Source organism: Pagrus major, chromosome 4, assembly GCF_040436345.1.
Source record: "Pagrus major chromosome 4, Pma_NU_1.0".
In the NCBI taxonomy this organism is placed as follows: Eukaryota; Metazoa; Chordata; class Actinopteri; order Spariformes; family Sparidae; genus Pagrus; species Pagrus major.
In genome coordinates, this window is record NC_133218.1 from 9083410 (window position 1) to 9102704 (window position 19295).

The 19295-nt window shown below is 43.3% G+C and overlaps 1 protein-coding gene across 1 annotated transcript in view; it reads left to right on the plus strand.

The window, feature by feature from the left end:
* Positions 1 to 19295, plus strand: part of adamts18 (ADAM metallopeptidase with thrombospondin type 1 motif, 18) — a 63087-nt gene that overhangs the window by 35162 nt on the left and 8630 nt on the right. The window contains exons 13-19 of the mRNA XM_073464596.1: positions 42 to 214; positions 1234 to 1364; positions 1875 to 1998; positions 2127 to 2371; positions 9989 to 10109; positions 11700 to 11826; positions 18432 to 18636. Coding sequence (XP_073320697.1) covers positions 42 to 214; positions 1234 to 1364; positions 1875 to 1998; positions 2127 to 2371; positions 9989 to 10109; positions 11700 to 11826; positions 18432 to 18636 — 1126 coding nt within the window. The remainder of the gene's footprint in view (positions 1 to 41; positions 215 to 1233; positions 1365 to 1874; positions 1999 to 2126; positions 2372 to 9988; positions 10110 to 11699; positions 11827 to 18431; positions 18637 to 19295) is intronic.

Genomic DNA, 19295 nt, shown 5'->3' on the forward strand with positions numbered 1-19295 from the left:
TGTTTCTTCTTCTCTCCTGTCTTTTCTTGTCTTCCACTCAGGCCACAGAACAACGGTAAATTCTGCTCAGGGTCAAGCCGTCTCAACCAGCTTTGCAACACTCGGCCGTGTCCTCTTAACGCTGTGGACTTCCGGGCTCAGCAGTGCGCTGAGTACAATAGCAAGCCCTTCAGGGGCTGGTACTACAAGTGGAAGCCCTACACCAAAGTGGACGGTAAGGTTGGTCAGTTGATATCCGACTCAAGTCTAAAGATGTTCACTCCCGAGGTTCATTAATGTTAAATTTAGATTTTGCACTGATGATGTTTATGATGTATTTTCTTGCAAAAGTCTGTGAGAGTATTTATAATTCCGTTGTATCTTTTGTAACTAAGAGATTCTTTAGAAAACACAGTGCTTTCCAAGGATTATGAAGACATCCCAAGTAAAGAAAAGTAAAGTAAAGAAACCTCATTGATCAAAGGCCACAGCACTGGTAAACACACAGAGAGTTGCAGTGTGCTCAGGGCAAGCTTTTTCTTGCCTTAAATCCGTCGATATTTTATATTCTGCACCCAACTGTACTCTGCTAGTCCGAATCTCCTTTGTAAAGTGTTTCTGTAATGCCAACCTCTATTTACTGCTGCGGTGATTAGGGCCAAAAAGCTGGAGGAAACGATCGCTCTGTGTAATGTGCATGGGAGGCATGTAGCCACCTGCACCCTTTGACACAGTGGGGATAGATTTAAAAAGGAAGCCTACAGGCCAGCTTTGTTACACAGAGCGAGGGAGAGAGAGGGTGCACTGAAGGAGAGCAGTGTGTTTGGCCGCCGTCCCAGGCCTGTTTAAGCTGTTGATGAATGGGAGGTGATGTAGAGAGGAACAGAGTCTGAACTGCCTTCTAGGACCTTGGGCCAAGTCACCTTCATCGTCATTTATTTTAATCAAAGATGGCTGTAGAGACTTGTCTGTGATAACTGATCTGAACTACAAAATAAACCTACAGCCCCACATGAATACCCTCAGGTGCATTCATAGTCAGTTCCTGTCTTTTCTAATTCAGGCCCAGCAGGAGCTGTACTGTACTGTATGTGTAACAGGTTGCAGTACAGTAGCCACAGTTACTTTGGTGCATTGAACATTGGTGAATCAGTAAAATTTTGTGGCTTCCTTGCAACAGTTTGAACCTTTTACTGAGGCTAGCGTCTTCATTGATATCAGTGTTTCTCTATATGTTTGTTTGTCTCCGTGCAGATGAGGACATCTGTAAGCTGTACTGCATCGCAGAAGACTTTGACTTCTTCTTCGCCATGTCCAGCAAGGTCAAAGACGGCACCTCCTGCTCTGAGAACAAAGGAGATGTCTGCATTGATGGAGTGTGTGAGGTACATGGATTCACAGCGCTGTGCAGTAAAACGATTGCTAACAAAAGCAATGTATAGTAGTGTCAGAATCAAGTGGCACAATGCAGTTCTGGATGGACTTGCAGTTGCACCACCTGCCCTGAAAAGAAGACAAATGTTGGAAAAAGTTCAAATGATGTTTTTTAAATGTTTATAAAATCTTAGAGACAATTCTTTGACCTACTTTACTTATTTTACTGCAGCGCAAACTATGACTTCAGTGGACACATCCGGTGTGATCACTTTCAGTTTCACTCCCAGATAAGAGATTTAGATAATTTAGTTTAATTGGGGATTTGTCTGAAAACCCGTCTAGCTGTCAAAGCAGTCATGTTGATGCCATACATATTCCTTACGATCCAGATGTCAGGTGCGGTGGCTATGTGAAATACCCAATGTTGACAATAAAGGAATTAAAGTTCCCCCCCGACATCCTCTTAATTCCAGCTCTGTCCACATTGATGGCACGTGTGTGTCTTTGTGTGTGTGCAGGCAGTAGGCTGTGACCAGATCCTGGGCTCCAAGGCCTCTCTGGATGCCTGCGGGGTCTGTAAGGGAGACAACTCCACCTGCAAGTTCTTCAAGGGTCAATACACCCTTCAACACAGGGCTAACGGTGAGCTTGTCTTTGTCTTTTTAATATCTTTGTCTTTTTACCTTAAGAGGTAAACTGGGGACAACAGATTATCACAAATATCCATGATTTAACATTGACTTTTCCTTCCTTCTCCTTTGTTTGCCCAGAGTATTACTCCATGGTTATAGTCCCAGCCAGGGCAAGAAGCATTCGCGTTCAGGAAATGGAAATCTCCACCAGCTACCTGGCTGTCCGCTCCCTTAAGAGGAAGTACTACCTGACCGGGGACTGGACTGTTGACTGGCCGGGGAAGTTCCACTTTGGTGGGACCGTGTTTGACTACCAGCGCTCTTTCAACAAGCCGGAGAGCCTGTATGCCGCTGGACCTACTAATGAGACGCTGGTGTTTGAAGTAAGCCGCCGCTGCTGGGTGATGTCCATTTGTAGCAATTGACAGTGACAGGGTCCCTGGCAGAGCTGCCGCGCCTCTTTTTCTTATGTCTGGATATGAATAGGCTGAGATGAAAAAAGAGGTTTGGGTGGTAGGGAGAGCAGGGGTGGTTGTAGCTGTCTGTAATGCTTCTGTAGGGGATTAATTGTGTTTGGTGATTCGTTATGTCAGGGATGACCTGGGGATGGGTTGGTTGTGTGGAAGGCTTTAATCAGGAAAATCTAGAGCTTTTGGGGGGTTCAAACAGGCTGTCTTGTTCAGAGCTGTCCTCTCTGTGAGCGACAGAGGGAAAGAAGATTCATTAAAATCAAAAGCTAACAATTTAAATGATTATCCACATTTCATTAGTGATACAATACAACAAAGGTCACATGGCTATTGTTACCATGACAACGAAGGTTACCCGATGAGGGTCATCTGACTTTGTTGCTTCCTGCACGACCGAACACACTAAGATAGTAAAAGAAAAGTGAGAGTGTGGGCTTTTGTTTTCAGAATAACGGATCAAGTCCAGTCTGACATGTTTTGGACTGTTGGGATTTCAAAATAATGCACCATCGGAACATTTGGAAGTCCCGCCGTTTGTGTGTGTCAGTGTGTTTGTGTTTATGTGAGAGCTTGAACTCTGACTTATAGGAGAACCTAGATTATATTCCTTGTCATCGTCTTTTACATGAATTTATGTCAGAAAGTTCAATAAGAACCCCTTGAACTCGGTCTGTGCCACCCAAAGCAAAGTCACAACTTGCCTTTAAAATCAGCTCCACATTCTGTCTGAACACGCTTAAAAGTTTCAGTGGCCAGATACTAGTAAGAGTAAGTGAGTTTGTTTTGAGGAAGTTTGTTGAACCCTTCCTTTGAGCATCAGCAGAACGACGGGGACAAAGATGCAGGCATCATAAAGAGGGACATGCGGCACAATTAGTCTAAATCAGCCTTTGTGCCACTTTCACTATTCAGCTCAGTCTCACATGGCAGAAGCTTGCCGCTGTTTATGTGCGGCTCCCTTTCATGGTACTGCTGGCTCCGGGGGTAAGCACAGTCACGTGTTTGTCCGTGTACACATACTCAAAGCCATGGATGTGGCCCCTATGGCCACTGAGCTCAAAAGTGCTTTGTTGCAGCCATGTGATTCGAGGCTAATAGAGTGAGTTAAATCCCTAAGTCAACCGCCCTATAGAGGCAGGGATGAAAAGTATAAAATCAATTGGCTGCTTGGAGTGAGATGTCCTGCATTTTATAGCAGGTGATTTATGAGCTGATGGTACTTTTCTTTTTTGTAACCTTTGTAATCAATGGTGTGTCAGAAACGGGAGCTTGGAGGGGAGAGCGAGGCTCTACCCATCTTGAAGCATCAGAATGTGTTGCTGGACAGGCGTATCCTCCCGAGAGCAAAACTAATATTGGACAAGTGGCCGAGTCATTATCCTTATAGCTCTGTAGGTTTAAGTGAACGGCGGTGGGAGGTGTGGGATGTTCTTCCCACATAACTTTGTCAGCGAAAGCATTTATTTTCTCTTGAACTCTGACCCCAAGCTGTGGAAACAGAAGTGGAAACCAGGTGAAGAGAAGACTTGTGTTTTTTTTTCTCCCTTCATTATGGGTGAAGGGGTAGTCATGTTAAAGCTAGTCTTGCCTCAGTCCCCTGGGCTACTGAAATACTGCGGTTAAAGCAGGAATGGTTGGCCTGTAAATCCAGCAGGAATACCAGTGTGATATTTCGAAACACTTGGTTGGTCACTTGTTTGGCCATCAGGAAATGTCTGAGTGTTTTTGTAGCTATTTTAAAAAGAGACTTCTGTTTGTGGGACATTTAGCGGAGTAGCTGCTGTATTTGGCTCTAAACAGCCCATTGTTGTTTCCTTCTGCAAGATGAATGCTTGCAGAGATGCAGACAAGCACCAGCAATCTATCATTCCATCAATCTATCAATCAATCTTCCAAGAAGAAGTTGCACAATGGATTATTTCGCTGCAACTTTGCAAAAAGTCAGTCTTGCTTTCACTGAGTGTGGTAATATTTAGGGGTAATTTAGGTTTTTCTAAAATAAACGATGAATCTTTTATTTTTAGCGGCACAGCTTTTGGAATGTTGGTCTGTCAGATGGTCAGTTGGTCCGCCACTTTGGTCCAGACTGAAATATATCTACATGCATTGCCATGAACATTTGTACAGCCATCAAGAATCACATAAAACATATTTTAATCGGCTAGAGACAAAGTTTTATTTGGATCTGCATCAAATTGTTTTCACTCATAGATACCAACAACCTAAAAATTACTGAGTTTTGTCATTAAGATTCATGAATTATTGCCTGAGAAATTAAGGACAGTGTCAAAAAACACCATATTGAAGAAAATGAGAAACAATTTCTGGATCTGTCCCTTAATCAGGATCAAAAGCTTAATGGGGTCTCCTCTGACCCATCGTACATCCAAGTTTTGTGGAAATCCGTTGAGTAGTTTTTGTGTAATCCTTCTTACAAGCCAACCAATGAACGGACACGAGCGGAAACCATCACCTCCTTGGTGGAGGTAGTAAGATTGTTCCCACCAAGTTAATTGCTGAGGTCTGGGAATGCGATGGCATGCTAAAATGTCAGATAGCGCAAAAAACAAGAACAGTCAGAATTATACAGGTTTTAATAAAATCCAAGGTTTACAGAATAGCTCCTTGGTTCAGGTTTGACCTGCAGAGCTTAGCGCAGTTTTGGTTTCCTGATAATCGGACTGAACTACAGCCATTCGTCAGATCATTGGTGTTTCTTGCTCTGTCATACTTCATGGTAGAGATGTCACTGCATTCCTACCATTTAGTTTGGTTGAATGCAGCGTTACCCAAGCACCAAGTTGCAGTAACCCTAAATATTCTTTAATGAAGTGACTTGGCCACTTTGACAGTGCTCCTTCTGCTTGTCTGTGTGTCCCAGCCATACATCTGTCCAGCAGAGCACTCAGCGGTAGCATGCTGCTGATCTGCTGATGACACGAGCATAATCTCTATAAGTATGTCCTGTAATCACAAAAAGGAGAAAGAGGTTGATAGAGGGAGAAGGATAGAGAGAGGGGGGAGAGTAAGATTAAAAGATTAAGAATTCTGCAATTGAACTCTTTGGATGTGAGAAGTTAAGGTCAGGTCACAGGGACTTTAACTGCAAATGAAAAGAGCCAAATGAGTGGATTTTTTTTTCACTGCTGAATGATCTTCATCTGTTTCACACATTCTACTTAACTGGCGCTGTCACAGAAGAGCCAAGTGAGCACACGGGGGAGTTTATATGCACCGATCGCTCCCAGAGCCTTACTCAGCTTGAAAGACTCAAAGAAAAACAAATGTTGAGGAGTGTGAGCGTAAGCTGTGACAAGGTGTTCACATCTGCACAGCTGCTCAGCTGGTGGGGTGGGGGGGGGTAAAGGAAAGGAAAGGGGAAAGACATAGCTAACAAGAGAAGGAGGAGTGAACAGACATAACATATGGCTGAGGTCTCAGTGGATACCGAACAGGGTAATTCCCCCTGAATAGACATTCTTGTGGTATGGCAAGGCGAGGTCATGCCAGTCCAGCGCAACACGTTGTGAGTCCACAAGTGAGATTGATATCTGTGTTCACCACATGCTAATTCATCATCATCTCATATGACTTCATGAGTGGTGTGGTGGTCAGGTTGTGAAAACCAAGACACGCTGTGGTCTGATGGTGCACTGGAGGAAGACAGATGCACATCAATCACACAACATAAACATGACAGGTTGATGAAGGTTCTAAGTTCTAGGTGCTGTATCGTAGGCAACTGGACGTGTTTCAGTCTCTTGAAGACGTTTCACCTCTCATCCAAGAGGCTTCTTCAGTTCTAACTAATTGGAGGGGAGTTGCAGGCTTTTAAACTCTGTGTGGGAGTGTCCTTACGTAGATGAGAGGTGAAACGTCTTCAAGAAACTGAAACGCGTTTTTCTCATGTGCCTAAAAACAAAAGGAATCAAAAAGAAAGAAAGGAATCTCTGTCTGTTATTCACATATGTCAAGAATCAATCTACCAACTGGTGATTCATTCAAATATTGAAATATTAATGACAACTAATCAACTCTGGCTTCATCCTCATTCTCATTTTTCTGCACTGTTAACAGCACTGCGACTGAGAGAAGCTCTTTGAGGCTCCCCTGGCTCTGGGAGTACAAGTCCCATTCATTTTTCCAACAGACAGTGTTATGTGACTCATAGTTAAAGCACTTCTGCAGCTTGGATGGACATGAAGCTCTCTCAGTTGAATCATCAATCAAAAGGATTAACAGATGCATCAGGAAATATCTGATGACTAAAGTGGGAGATACATTCAGTCCTACATACAAAAGGACATAACTTCTAAGGTGCATTTTGGCATGAAACGTCCAATCACAAAGCAGAACACATTATACAGTCTGCAGCTTAAATGGTTCCAAAATGCAGCTGAGTTGAATAAAGCTCTGATTTGCACCTCAGACTGGCTTCTTCTTTATAGCTTGGAACTCAAGACTCATTGGTAGTGTTGGATTTTTGTATTTACAGCTGTCTGCCATGCCGCCAGACCTAAATCTATGTGATTGTAACATTGCGACTTCTGTGTTAGGTAACACTGATTCAAAAACACAATTTGAAATTGGAACGTAGAACAGGTCAGGACCCGTTTGCTAGTTATGTGAACTGATTCATTGATCAATTTTAAAAATTTGCATGAAAATTTCTGATCAGGTTACAATCAGAATTAGGGTTATACTGATAGTAGTTTATGTTGTCAGTCCAGATAAGGCTCATTCATCTGCTGGCTGTAAACCTTTGTTAGATTCATGTGTTGTGACAGATATCAAGACAGTGTTTTGCTGTTGTTAGTTTGCTTTGACTACCTAAGAATCCACAGGGGCATCCTGAGTACTGATTGCTGGACTTTTGTTTGTAATATGGGTAAGAGGGATATTAGCCTTTGTTCTTACTGGTTTGGGTGTGTGGTTGTCAGGCAGGCAGGCGATGAGCTTTGACTGCAGTTGTTCCAAACTGAAAAACTGGAGAGGAGACAGGTTTGGATAAGTCCAAAATGATTATTCCAAAGTTAGCGTCTCTCCAAGCAGAGCATGCTAACGCCATGGATGGTTGGATGTATTGCATTGTGGATGGATTAGGAAAGAAAGATCAATGATGTAGGAAGCATCAAGGCTTCAAGGTCATAAATATATATAAAACAATCCTGCTGAATGTTGTTTTTATAGGTGCTGGGCCACATCATTGTGTTTAGAGAAGGAGCAGGGATGTTGGTAAGAGTTGGTTTGCTTGGATAAGCAAAAAGTCCCGGCGTGGTTAGTGGTGGCCGTTGTTTCGTGGCGCTGTGTTTGGGTTTGGTTGGGGTGGGAAGCATCAGTGAAGGAAGTGTGGGTGTTAAAGTGCTGCCAGTTATTGTGCAGTTTAGTAGAGGCCAGGGCCACAATTTCACCACTTTAGGCTAGACATCCTCTAGTTTAGAGGAGGCTCAGTCCGAGACAGTAAGTGCAAATGTTAAACGTTGGTTTGACTTATGGCCGAAGAACATGTTGATAATGTGATTTAGGGGATGAGAGGTAGCTTTGTAGCACTCTCATAAGACTGTGTGGATTTTTCATTTGATCTCAGGTCCAAGATTGTAGAAAGTAAGATCTGTTTTAATTGTAAAGCATGCCTAGGTGCATTATGAGAGTATCAACACACTCACTTCACATAGAAAAGCACACAGCCTGTATTCAGAAACCCTGCTGGGCCCCCCCATGTTCAGGCTTGGTAGAGCTGACCAATCAGCACAGACTGGGCTTTTTAGGCGGGGGGCCTTACAGACATAGACACTAAAATGGAGCTTTGAGACAGAGGGTGAATAGAGGTGCTGCAGTAATGGCCAGCAGGAGAAAAATAATGAACCATAAAGCATTCATACATTTTATAGTAAATACCTAAACCTGAAAACGAGCAGAATATGGGACCTTTAAGGCATATTAGACAAAATCTAAAGTTTGTTTGGGTAAAAGCATTGGTTATGAAAAGATCTGCACTTGGTAGCTGGTAGTAACTAAAAGTCACGTTATGTTTTTATGGGGGGGGCTCTGAAGTCTGACACGTGCCCCACCTTCAGACAAAAAGTACATTAAGAACCTTCTGGACTTCAGCTGTTCACAATTCTGCATACACTGCAGCAACATATGCAGATATGTTTGTCGGACATTAGGCACCTCCTTCCCCTCTTCCACCTATACATATCTCCTTTTTTGCTGCTGTCTGGAGCTGGGCAGACTGTTCACATGGAACCGTTACGGTGTAGCAGAAGGTGATTGGTCCAATCTGTGGAGGCGCCCCAGGACTGTTGAATGTGGATTGAGCCCAGGAGGCGCTTGGCTCACTGAGTTGGATGGTTAACGGTAGATTCCTTGTACGTTAGGACATAACCCAAAGAAAATATACTTGTCAAAGCTCGTTATTGCAGATATTGATAGACTTGATTCGTTTGTCAGGCACTGGAATGGCTGTTGACAGTTGGATTTAATACAATTTGCCGAATGGATTGAGGATTAATACCCATCCAACCTGAACCAAACCGAGGCGGGCTGTAAAAGGGACATAACTACACTGAACACAATCCAGGGCAGTGTTCTGAAATGGTTTAAAATGACACACCATGAGCTGACTATGTAAATTCAGCTCAAACAAAATTCTTCACCATGGCAGTGAATCCTCAAGGGTTGCTGTAATGATAGCCTGATGCTTCTCACTGTAATGGGTATGTCTGCTTTCATTCATCCGTTAGTCTCTGCTTGACTTGAATATCCAAATAAATCTCCCGTGCAGAAAAAGGTAACAGTGAATCATCAGCCAGCATAAAGGATGTGGTAAAAAAAAATGGAAATCAACCCTCATGTGCGTACTGTACTGTCCAAATAAAATGACCTTATAATAGTGTGGTCACCCAGTTTGGACCAGAGAGGGAACAACGCATTCCTTAACGTTTCTACAGCAGGGGTGCCTCAACTTTTTTTGGAGGGCCCAAACTGAAAGCAATACTGCTGGGGCACCGGCCAAAAGCAGACACCTAATGTATTGTCAAGATGCAAAATGAACCAACTACTCAAAGTGCTTTACAACACTTTTTACATTTACCCATTGATACACACATTCATGCACTGATGGCCGAGGCCGCCATGTAAGGTGCAGACCTGCTTATCAAAAGCAATACAGCACTTACACACCTAATCGTCCTATGCACTGATGGGCACCCACCGGGTGCAATTTGGGGTTCAGTATCTTGGCCAAGTTACTTCGACGTGCAGTCAGGGGATCTGGGGAGCAAACCACTGATCTTCCGATTAGTGGAGGACCGGCATAAGGGGAGGAAGGTTGCCGGTTTGAACCCCTGGAGCTGCTGGGATAAAGTGGTTGAAGTGTATGACTTTCAGTTTAATGTGAAGATTGGAAAACCTAATGTTGCTGTCAAACAGGGTGATGTGTGCTCTCCTTGGATGAATAAAGGTTAAAAGGCAAACTATCCTTGCACATGTGTCACCTTTCTGACTTACTGTGTTCTCGCCGGACAGATCCTGCTGCAGGGAAAGAACCCGGGTGTGGTGTGGGAGTACACCCTGCCTCGCACTGAGAGGAAACCCGACTACAGCTGGGGTGTGGTGCGCTCTGACTGCTCTGCTCCCTGTGCTGGAGGTGAGACTGTGGTTTTGTATGTAGGCCTGTACGTGTTTGTTTGAACGGTGAAACTAGAAGAACCCTGTGTTGTGTTTGCCACATGAATCGACCGTTTTCTAAACCCCTTCATTGAACACTCATTTTCCAATCAAAGCTGAGCGTCCATAAATAGGCATGGCAGGCCTGTATGAGTTTCTCCACATGATGAAGCAGCCTGCATGGAGCTGTGGACACAGTGGTACTTGGAGTTTGGAGGGTGGTTTCTTTTTTTCTAGCCAAAAACACAAGAGCAAAATAATGAATAAATAGAATAAACAGGGTGTTTATCTGCTCCAAAATAAGCTGCAATCATTAGCATATGTGGCCAACATATTTGGCCAACTAGTGCACCAACAGTAGAAAGGTAGCAGCTCTGTTCCGCTGTCAGTGTTACTATAGATAGAGTTTCATTTGCAAAACACTATTTCTAATCTTTGAAGCTTTTGTAAGATTAAAAGTGAACACATACTGTTTGTACAAATGTAAGTGCAATAGAATGTAACAAGTGGGATGTTTCCTTGATCCTTATAACATTTACAATATTTATCATACTGGCTTCCCACTGGAATACAAGAACAATGCTGTTTCTTTAACGTGTAAGAATCGTGACTTTTTGCCAGAGATGCAAAGCTTCATCCTCAGTCTTTAAACACGATACCATGTAGCCATTAAGTGCATAATTAAGATCCCTTTTACAATAATTTTGTTTTAAAACAAGTCAGCTGGAAACAAAAGTCAGACAGAAATGCAGCATAATATTATCTTAATTACCTATCAAGATCCTGCTGATGAAATCCTCCAGTGACAGCTGGAATTTCATCCGGAAAAGTTGACTGATATCGACTAAAAATGAGAAACCTGACTTTGTCTTTCTGAAATTAAGTACCTGTTTTTTCAACCATTACTATGAATGTTTTGGTCTCATACAGTATGTGTCATAGCAAACAAGCGCACTTGCATTTTGTTTTACAATGCAGTTGTAAAAATGTAGAACAAGAGTTTTTATGTATTATTCATTGTGCAAAATATCAAAAGAGATAAAGAAAACATCAATATCTAAGCATCCTGAGTGGTAACTAGGGCGCCATCGTCATTGCAAACTGCATATGTGCTGGTGATAAAGGAAAGCTTGACAAGTGTAACGGCTGTAACTAAAGGGGGTGGGGCTTAGCGAATGGTCAGTTAGAATACAAAAGAGGCAGAAATATGTGCATTTTCACGTGTGTCACTGTGATAGAACCCAAGTGTATGCTCTATGGCATGTGTGTCAGATGTTAATCTGTATATCTGTGTATGTTGTATCTGTCTCTTTGTGTGTGTGAATGTGTTTTTATATTCCTGTAGTCCACAGCGGTCCAGGAAGTGTGTTAAGGCTAATGAAAAGCACCTTTGTCAACTGAGAAGTTCAGACTGTTGGTCCCTAAAGACTCAGTATCCCCCAGCTCACTTCTCAGATAGCTGACAAGTGTGTGTGTGTGTGTGTGTGTGTGTGTCCTGACTGTGGCCCTTGTAGCTCCACACTGGTTGCCTCAAGCTCTCTCTTTCTCTCTCGCTGTTGTTTTCCATCAGGTCGTATCTCCACCAAGGCGATCTGTCTGCAGGACCAGAAGGTTCAGGTCAACTCCACCATGTGTAATCCCCACACCAAACCCACACTGGGCTCCCATCTCTGCAACACACAGCCCTGCCCTGCATAGTAAGTGCTGCTGAGTGATACTTGTGTGTGGGGCGGTGGGGGCGGGAGGGTTTCTTCGTTTAAAGTTGGCTGTGGGATATGCGGCTTGTGTCATTATGTTGCCAAATTTTCAGGGAACCTTAGGTGCTGTTTTTATTACAGCCACACACACACACATACACACACACACTGCGGTCGAGCAGTCTAGAGGTTGCCTGTGGTCCATTTGCTGTGGCCAGCCACCACTCTGTTCAGTCTATGTTCCTCTCCTCTCTCCGTCCTCCTCTCTCCTCTGCCCACTCTAATTTTTCACTTTTTTTCCATTTTCCTTTTTGAGGAAACACGTGAACTCCCTCCCTATCTGCTGTCTTTTTGCATCTGTCTTTACTTATTCCATTGCAACGTTTTCTCATGCTGCAGGTCCGTCTGAATGTCAAGTGGATTTTAATCGGCCGGACATGTCAGAATCATATCATTTCAGCTTTCACATCTGTGATGTCGAGCTTTGTCGTACCACTTGGTGAAAATGGATTCTAGTTAGTTTAATCTGAACTGCTTTAGCTCGGCAAGCCTTAATCAGTAAAGGAACCCAAACCTAAAAAACTAAATTTATATTTTAAACCAAATAAAACATAATTTTGTCATCGATGTTAAAGACACTTGATGACTTGAGAATGCATTAGACTATTTGAAAAAACACCAGACTTGTTCAAAGTGAATTGAACCCTGTCTCCCTGGCCTCAGCTGCGGACAGAAAACCACTCTGCAGCTACAGTACCATTGAGGTCACCAAGGTCAGGTCCACAGTAACACTTCTGGAAATCTGTGATTATACACATGAAGGATGTCTGACATGATAGAATGTTGGAAAAAGTTGATTTTGATACTTTTTAAACCAATTATTCAGAAAAACACACATGTAGCATTGAAAAGAAGACTTTAAAAACAACTTTTAGACAACAATGTAAGAAGATACATTTTACAGAAAAATAAAATTGAATCAGCCTATCAGCCTCAGCTGTACTTTGTCTTTGGTGCTCAATAGAAAAGAATGCTAAGACGAAAAGTTAAGATGTGAATCTGGTAATCATTTTCCACGCTAAACATCAGCTTGTTAGCATCACTATTCAGAGGACGACCCCAGGAGGAGCACCACGCTTTAAAGCCGACTTTTGTAGTCGCCAAAACTACTTTTAAAGCTTACATGGTGTAGGAAGTGGCTGTAAAATGGTGGGTATTTTTTTTAGCATTACAACCTGAAATTATTCATTTTGCTATAATAATCTGAGTCATTTGGACCAATAACATTTGGAAAGTCTAGGAGAGATGCGCAATAAAATCATTTAATCCCAGTTCAAGTTAGCTGGAGGCTAACCAGGACATTGGCGGCTCGGTCGCCGGAAGTCTACACGCTCTATGCGTCCCACAACGGGGAAGATCTGGATAATTTTATACCCAGGAAGTCAAGCTTTTTTGGCTTCATGCACACTGAGCAGCTTTCATAGGCATGTACAGGGACTGGATGGGTGTGGTTTTACAGAATGCAGCAATGTATAAATATTCCCCCTTTCTCAGTGGAAATTTGGTTAGGTTTAGGCATAAAACTACTTGGTTAGGTTTAGGAAAAGATAATGACCTGGATAATAATAAGTCAAAGTTCACTTGTGGTTTTACATGGGACAGGAGCAGTGATGATCACCAAAAATAAAAATCATCTCAGTCTGAAGTTTCAAGAAGAGCCGAGAAGAACATGCAGCAGGCTCACAAACCTGTGTGTGACACAGGACAATACTTAGTATTTAGGGAATCCTGGATTGAACGCTGTATCCAGATTTCAATTGTTAGATGCCATGGTTAGTATGCTGACATTAGCATATAATTTTAAGTATTTCTGTGGCTAAGTAGGCTACAGCCTTACAGAACTGCCAGCATATGCTTTTAAACTTGTTTTCAAAAGCATAGAAATTTTACGGAGTTCTGTTGTCGGGTAGTATTTCCGAGGTAGATGGGTTCAGTTTTGAAATTTGGACTTGTGGCTCTGTCATTCCCAAGGTAACACAAGGTTCAACCTATTATCAGTTAATTGTTTTTGTCATGATGCTAATGCAAGACGATGTTTCCAAGTCTGGACTGGACCTTTTTACTTAAATGCACACTTGTGAATAAAAAAATCAGAAAGGCTAAAGAGAGGGAGGGAGGGAGACATCAAAGCCGACCCAGAGCGATTGTTGCTTTCAGTGCATCATCATCCCTCTCAAGAACCCTCAGCCCAAAGCTTCCTCAGTTGCAAAATCATGCCCATGTTTCATCTCAGTTGTCTAGACATTGTGCTTAATGGCATGCATTTTTAAAGGACAGCGTGCATTCAGGGACTAGTGCACCAAGCAAAGGAGGAAACCAGGCCAAAGTGCAGTGCAGTAACAAGTTGAAACAGCGCTGAATAGATGGCCCCTCTCCTATGTAGGCCTTTAGCTGAGGGAACTGGAGCTAGCTTGATTTACAGCACTGCTCCAAAGAACAGGCAGGGAACCGTGTCTCGGGTTCAGAGAGAGTACACACACAAATGCACACGCACACGGGGCACCACGCACATTTACGGTTCATATGCACACACGCACATTTTTTCCGAGTGTATGACGCTGAAATAATGTATTTCAGATCCAAACCTTGAGGTAAAAAATAGATATACAAGCTGTGTCTGTCTGATGTTAATGATGTTGCCATTTCTTCCACCATTAGCCATGCCACAACAAGTCCAGACTGAACTTTCTCCTGTGTCAGGGGTTGAACAAACCAGACAGCTATCGGTTACACATCCAACATACAGCCTCTGTTTCTCGCTAAGTTTCCCACCACCCAAGAGGGCATTTCCTGCCCCTAATCTTAGGCATACCATTTCTCTTATCTTGGCGAAAGGTATTAAACAGCCTTGTTGCGTGTCACTGACCTCCCCACTCTGTTTGAGTGAAGAGAATGGTATAGCCCAGAGAAATAACATCAGTGTGGTTGTCCGTTCAGGAAAATAAAGCAGTGTTTGACAGCCATGGATCTTATTATACAGTAGCTGACACCATTCCTCAGCTGGTTGTGTGTACGGGCCAATTTATGGGCGCTGCACAGGAAGAGAGTTGAGTTGAGTGAGCAGCATGAAAGCTTTAATGACTGCATTAAGACCTCCAGGATGTATGGGCACGCATTCAAGAGCCCAGCAGAGAAAAGAAAAAAATCGACAATGAGGTGGGATGCATGTGCGCTGTGTGTGTGTGTGTGTGTGTGTGTGTGTGTGTGTGTGTGTGTGTGAGTGTGTGTGTGCGCATACTGACAGGAGGGGAATGTAAAAATGCCTGCTTATCTCTGCAGCGTGTATCTCGGGTGCTGACAGGCCTATCCATGTTTTATTGTGCAGAGACGGAGGGATTCCCACGGGGGCCCGGCCAGTCTAGCCATGCAGAGCCAGTCAAACTCACCCCACAGCCTCACCCCTTCACTCCCATCTACCCTATTTCGTTTTAGATATGCTTTAAACCCACTCCCCGTATTTCTGTTGGCCTGTCAGGGAACACGTGGATGAGATGTAGGAGCAGTTTCTAAAACACAAAAGAAGAATGCATGGAGAATTTTAAGTTCAATCTTCCAGCCCAGTGTGCAGTCAGAAAGAGATACGGTCATATCTCGAAGATTTTCACAGTTCTTTATGCATTTTAGGCATTATGTTTTCGGGTTGTATGTCCCGTTCTCGCAAACGTGAAATCTGGCATTGAGTAAATTTGTCAAATTTTGGCACAAACATCCACTTGGACGTAAGGATGAACTGATTAAAATGTGTTGGTGAAAGGTCAGCTTCACTGTCACATCATGATGTTCTGCAAAAAATGTTCTGGCCATTACTCCACACATTATTCCTAGCTCAGGACCAGCAACCTCAATGTTGCGCAGAGGCATATAACTGCAAGGCAGCCCCATCCCACCTCCTTCTGCCTCTCCGTCTTCTCTTCCTCTGTAGTTCCATCTCTGCTGTTTGAAGTTATTTAGCTCGTTCTCCTGGCAGAGGCCATCTGTCGAGCCACTTACCACAGGTTGGGGATTTCTCTGTGCATCACACAGCAGGACATGTAGACACATCAAAGTGGGACATGTTGTACCTGAGCCAGAAGAAGAGACAAAAGATGTATGCACGAGACACTGACAAGGTCCTGTGTTTATCAAACTTTTACAATTACACTGAACAATGAATTACACTGAATAATGTTCTTTAAAGCCAACCCACAAGTGAAGTTAAGAATTACATGTTTCAAATACACAGTATGTAATATCTTCTCTCGGTCAAAACAGTGAAAACACAGGAAGAACTTTGTTGATGTCGTGAAGCAGTGTGGGATCATTAAAGTTATTGTCTTCATTGTTGAACAACAACCATTGCCAGTAAAAAATCTATGTGATGCGACTCAGTCAGAAATGTTCATATACAAGCACACCTCCTTGCCCTTCCATGTACATACACAGAAAGCCTTTAGGCAGGGAGAGCAGCAGTAAAGACCGGGTACAGAACAGAGCAGGCATCAATTACATTCATCAGTCAGACACAGCATGAAAAGGAGGAGCTGGGGTGGAGGTTGCAAATAATCTTAAAAAAAAAAATCTTTTTTTAAAAGTTGATTTTATTTCTTTAACAATTTACATGTGAAATTAACAACCATCTAATATATTCATACAGTATAAAGATATATAATGGATTAAATAATGGGAACAAGGTCGCTGACGAGGTAACACAAACCAAAGTTCTCCATACAAGTCAAATTCTAGTTCAGATATACCGTAACATTTAAAAATAAAAGCATAAAAAACTGGCATAATAATTCATCTAATATATCGTATTGAATGAATGATGCTTATATCCAGAGAAACTCTCAGTGAGCCCAGCTGCAACTTTACCAGATACCACCACTGTAAAGAACTTAAAGAAAGAAATGCAAATAACAAAGCCTGTTGGGACAGTGAATGACCATACAGGCGTGAAATGCTGAGAAAAGAAAAAAGACCACAATCAAGAGGCAGGAAGCAAGCAAAACACAGTACACCAAACCAAACCAATGTAAACATGTATGAACATGGGTTTAAAAGTACTTTGTTTAGAGTTCTTATGAATATAATTGAAATAAAAATGTCATAATAATACATATACATGACCCTTCAAAACCAATGCATAGCAGCCTGTTTGACAGAAGGGGTCATTTTGGTTTAGAAATCAGCAGAAAGCCACTGGCCTCCAATCAAACTCAGTATTAGGTGAAGCATAAATGTTCACTCATTGGTGGTAACTGGTGTGCAGCCATACAAGCACTTCTCAGAACCTCCCTGGTAATGTAATGCACTCCTTTACCTCAAAATATTCCAGTTATTGAGACATTTCAAAGATACTAATTACAGCTAGGTCAGTGGTGGTTTGCAGCGAAGCAGAGTGGCACTTCAGCCACTTTTCCCCAATGATATATTGTTATTTATAAGCCCGGCAAAACAGAGGGAAAAAAAAGCAAACGGTCCCTAACCGGTGCTTTCAGGTCCCGATGGTTCACATCGCTCTCGTCTCCAAATTGCAGTTTAGTCCTTCTGCTTCATTTGTCTGCGGCGTTTGAGAGAGAATGAAAGCATTTTTCTGTCCCTGGAGCAGGTCGGCGGCGTGGAGGAATGGTCTTTGCGGTAGCATGTCGTCTCAGAACTGGACTGAGCCATCTGCCCATCTCTCCATCTCCCTTTTCTAAGCCTGTGGTTGTCAGACCACTCATTTGCTGTAATCTCCCCCTTCAGTCCCCATGCCAAGACAGAAGCTATTTTAGAAGCAGCAGTAGGCTTTCATCAGTGGCGAAGCAGGAGTTTCAAAGACACTAAAGGAGAGGCGAGGACAGGAGAGGCAGAAAACACCAGATAAGAGAGGAGATTGGATGTGAAACGATGGGAGGGGGGCGGACAGGTGGCACGAGAAGAGAAAAAGATAGAAACGTGAATGTAAAAAACAGGAGAGGAGCGAGGGAGCGTAGCCCCGTCTGTCTGTGGCCTTATTGTATGTTGTACATTGCGGTTGGCCTCAGAGAGCGGGAAAAGCTGTGATGGAGAGTTGTATATATAATATTGGCTTCATGTTTAGTTTCAGATACGAATGGTACGGAGCAAGACGGATGGATATGGATATATATTTCAGCATGTGTATTTTCTTTGTCCGTCCTTAACTACCAATTTGTACAATGAAAAAGATGAATGTGTGAAAATATTGTGAGTGTATTTTAAAAGCAGCGGGTTGAGGCTTTCACGAAACATAACACTCAAGCAAAGCGAGACGAACGCAGCTAGTTCTCTGAAGTCTTTGGTGTGACGGCACCCGGTAGTAATTTGAGTGAAAGTGTGTTTTTCTGTGTGTTTGGGCCCAAAATAAATGCAGCCGATTAGAGTTTGAACCTGTGGTCGACGGTTCTGATGAGGAGCTCGGTCATGTGGTTGGTATCCTGATGGCAGAGTTTACCCTAAGGGTCCTATAATGTGTGGGTGTGTGTGTGCATTTACCCAATCACCACTTGCTGTATACATACAGGATTTTTCATTAATTTGACATTTACCTTGGTGTCCCTCCGCAGTTGGGCAACAGGAGACTGGGGTCAATGCAGTCGCTTATGTGGAGGAGGTCAGCAAACCAGGACACTGCGCTGCCTCAGGAAGGTGACCTATCAGAGGGAAGAGGTGGTTGCACACTCCCTCTGCCCTGTCATCTCTCCAGCCCAGGTCCAGCCCTGCCACACCCAGGTCTGCCCGCCCGAGTGGAGCACCGGATCCTGGTCACAGGTGGGTTTGTGGCAGCACATGAAAACACATTTATTGCAGACCTTCATGGTCCCTGGATGATGACTTTGGCTACCCTCTGACTTTTACGTGTGTGCCATCAAGACCTCGGCATTCAACAAGGCAGCAAGGTGATTTATTTGTCATTATCCAACACAGAGTTGTATAACAATATGACATGACACACAGAGCATATCTACACTTATTTATGTACAAACATAGTTTTTAGTCTGTAGTTTTAAATTTGCACCGTGGTGAATGTTAACAGCAGCAACAAGATAGTGATGACTGACCAAGCATCAATGACATAAACACACAGTCAGCCTCTCCTCGTCCTGCTGCAGTCCTGCGCTCTGTCGGCTCTGAACACAGTCTGCCTGTCAAGTGCAACAGTGGAGACAGGTCTCTGTACAGATGTGGGCACAGCAGTCTCTTATGTCCCGTCACTTGGCCAGCCTGAGTCCGGTTTGTCCATTTCATTTTCCTGTGACTGGACATTAGCCCGGAGCAGCCTTAAATCCAAGATGGATTAGCATGGCTCTTGTCCCGACTCACTTCCTCTCCTCCCTGGGGCGGTCCTACAGGTCAGGTTGGTCAAAAGATGCCATGGGCAGTGACTGTTTCAAAGTCTGCCGCTCTTAATCCACAGCTAGCTTTCTCTT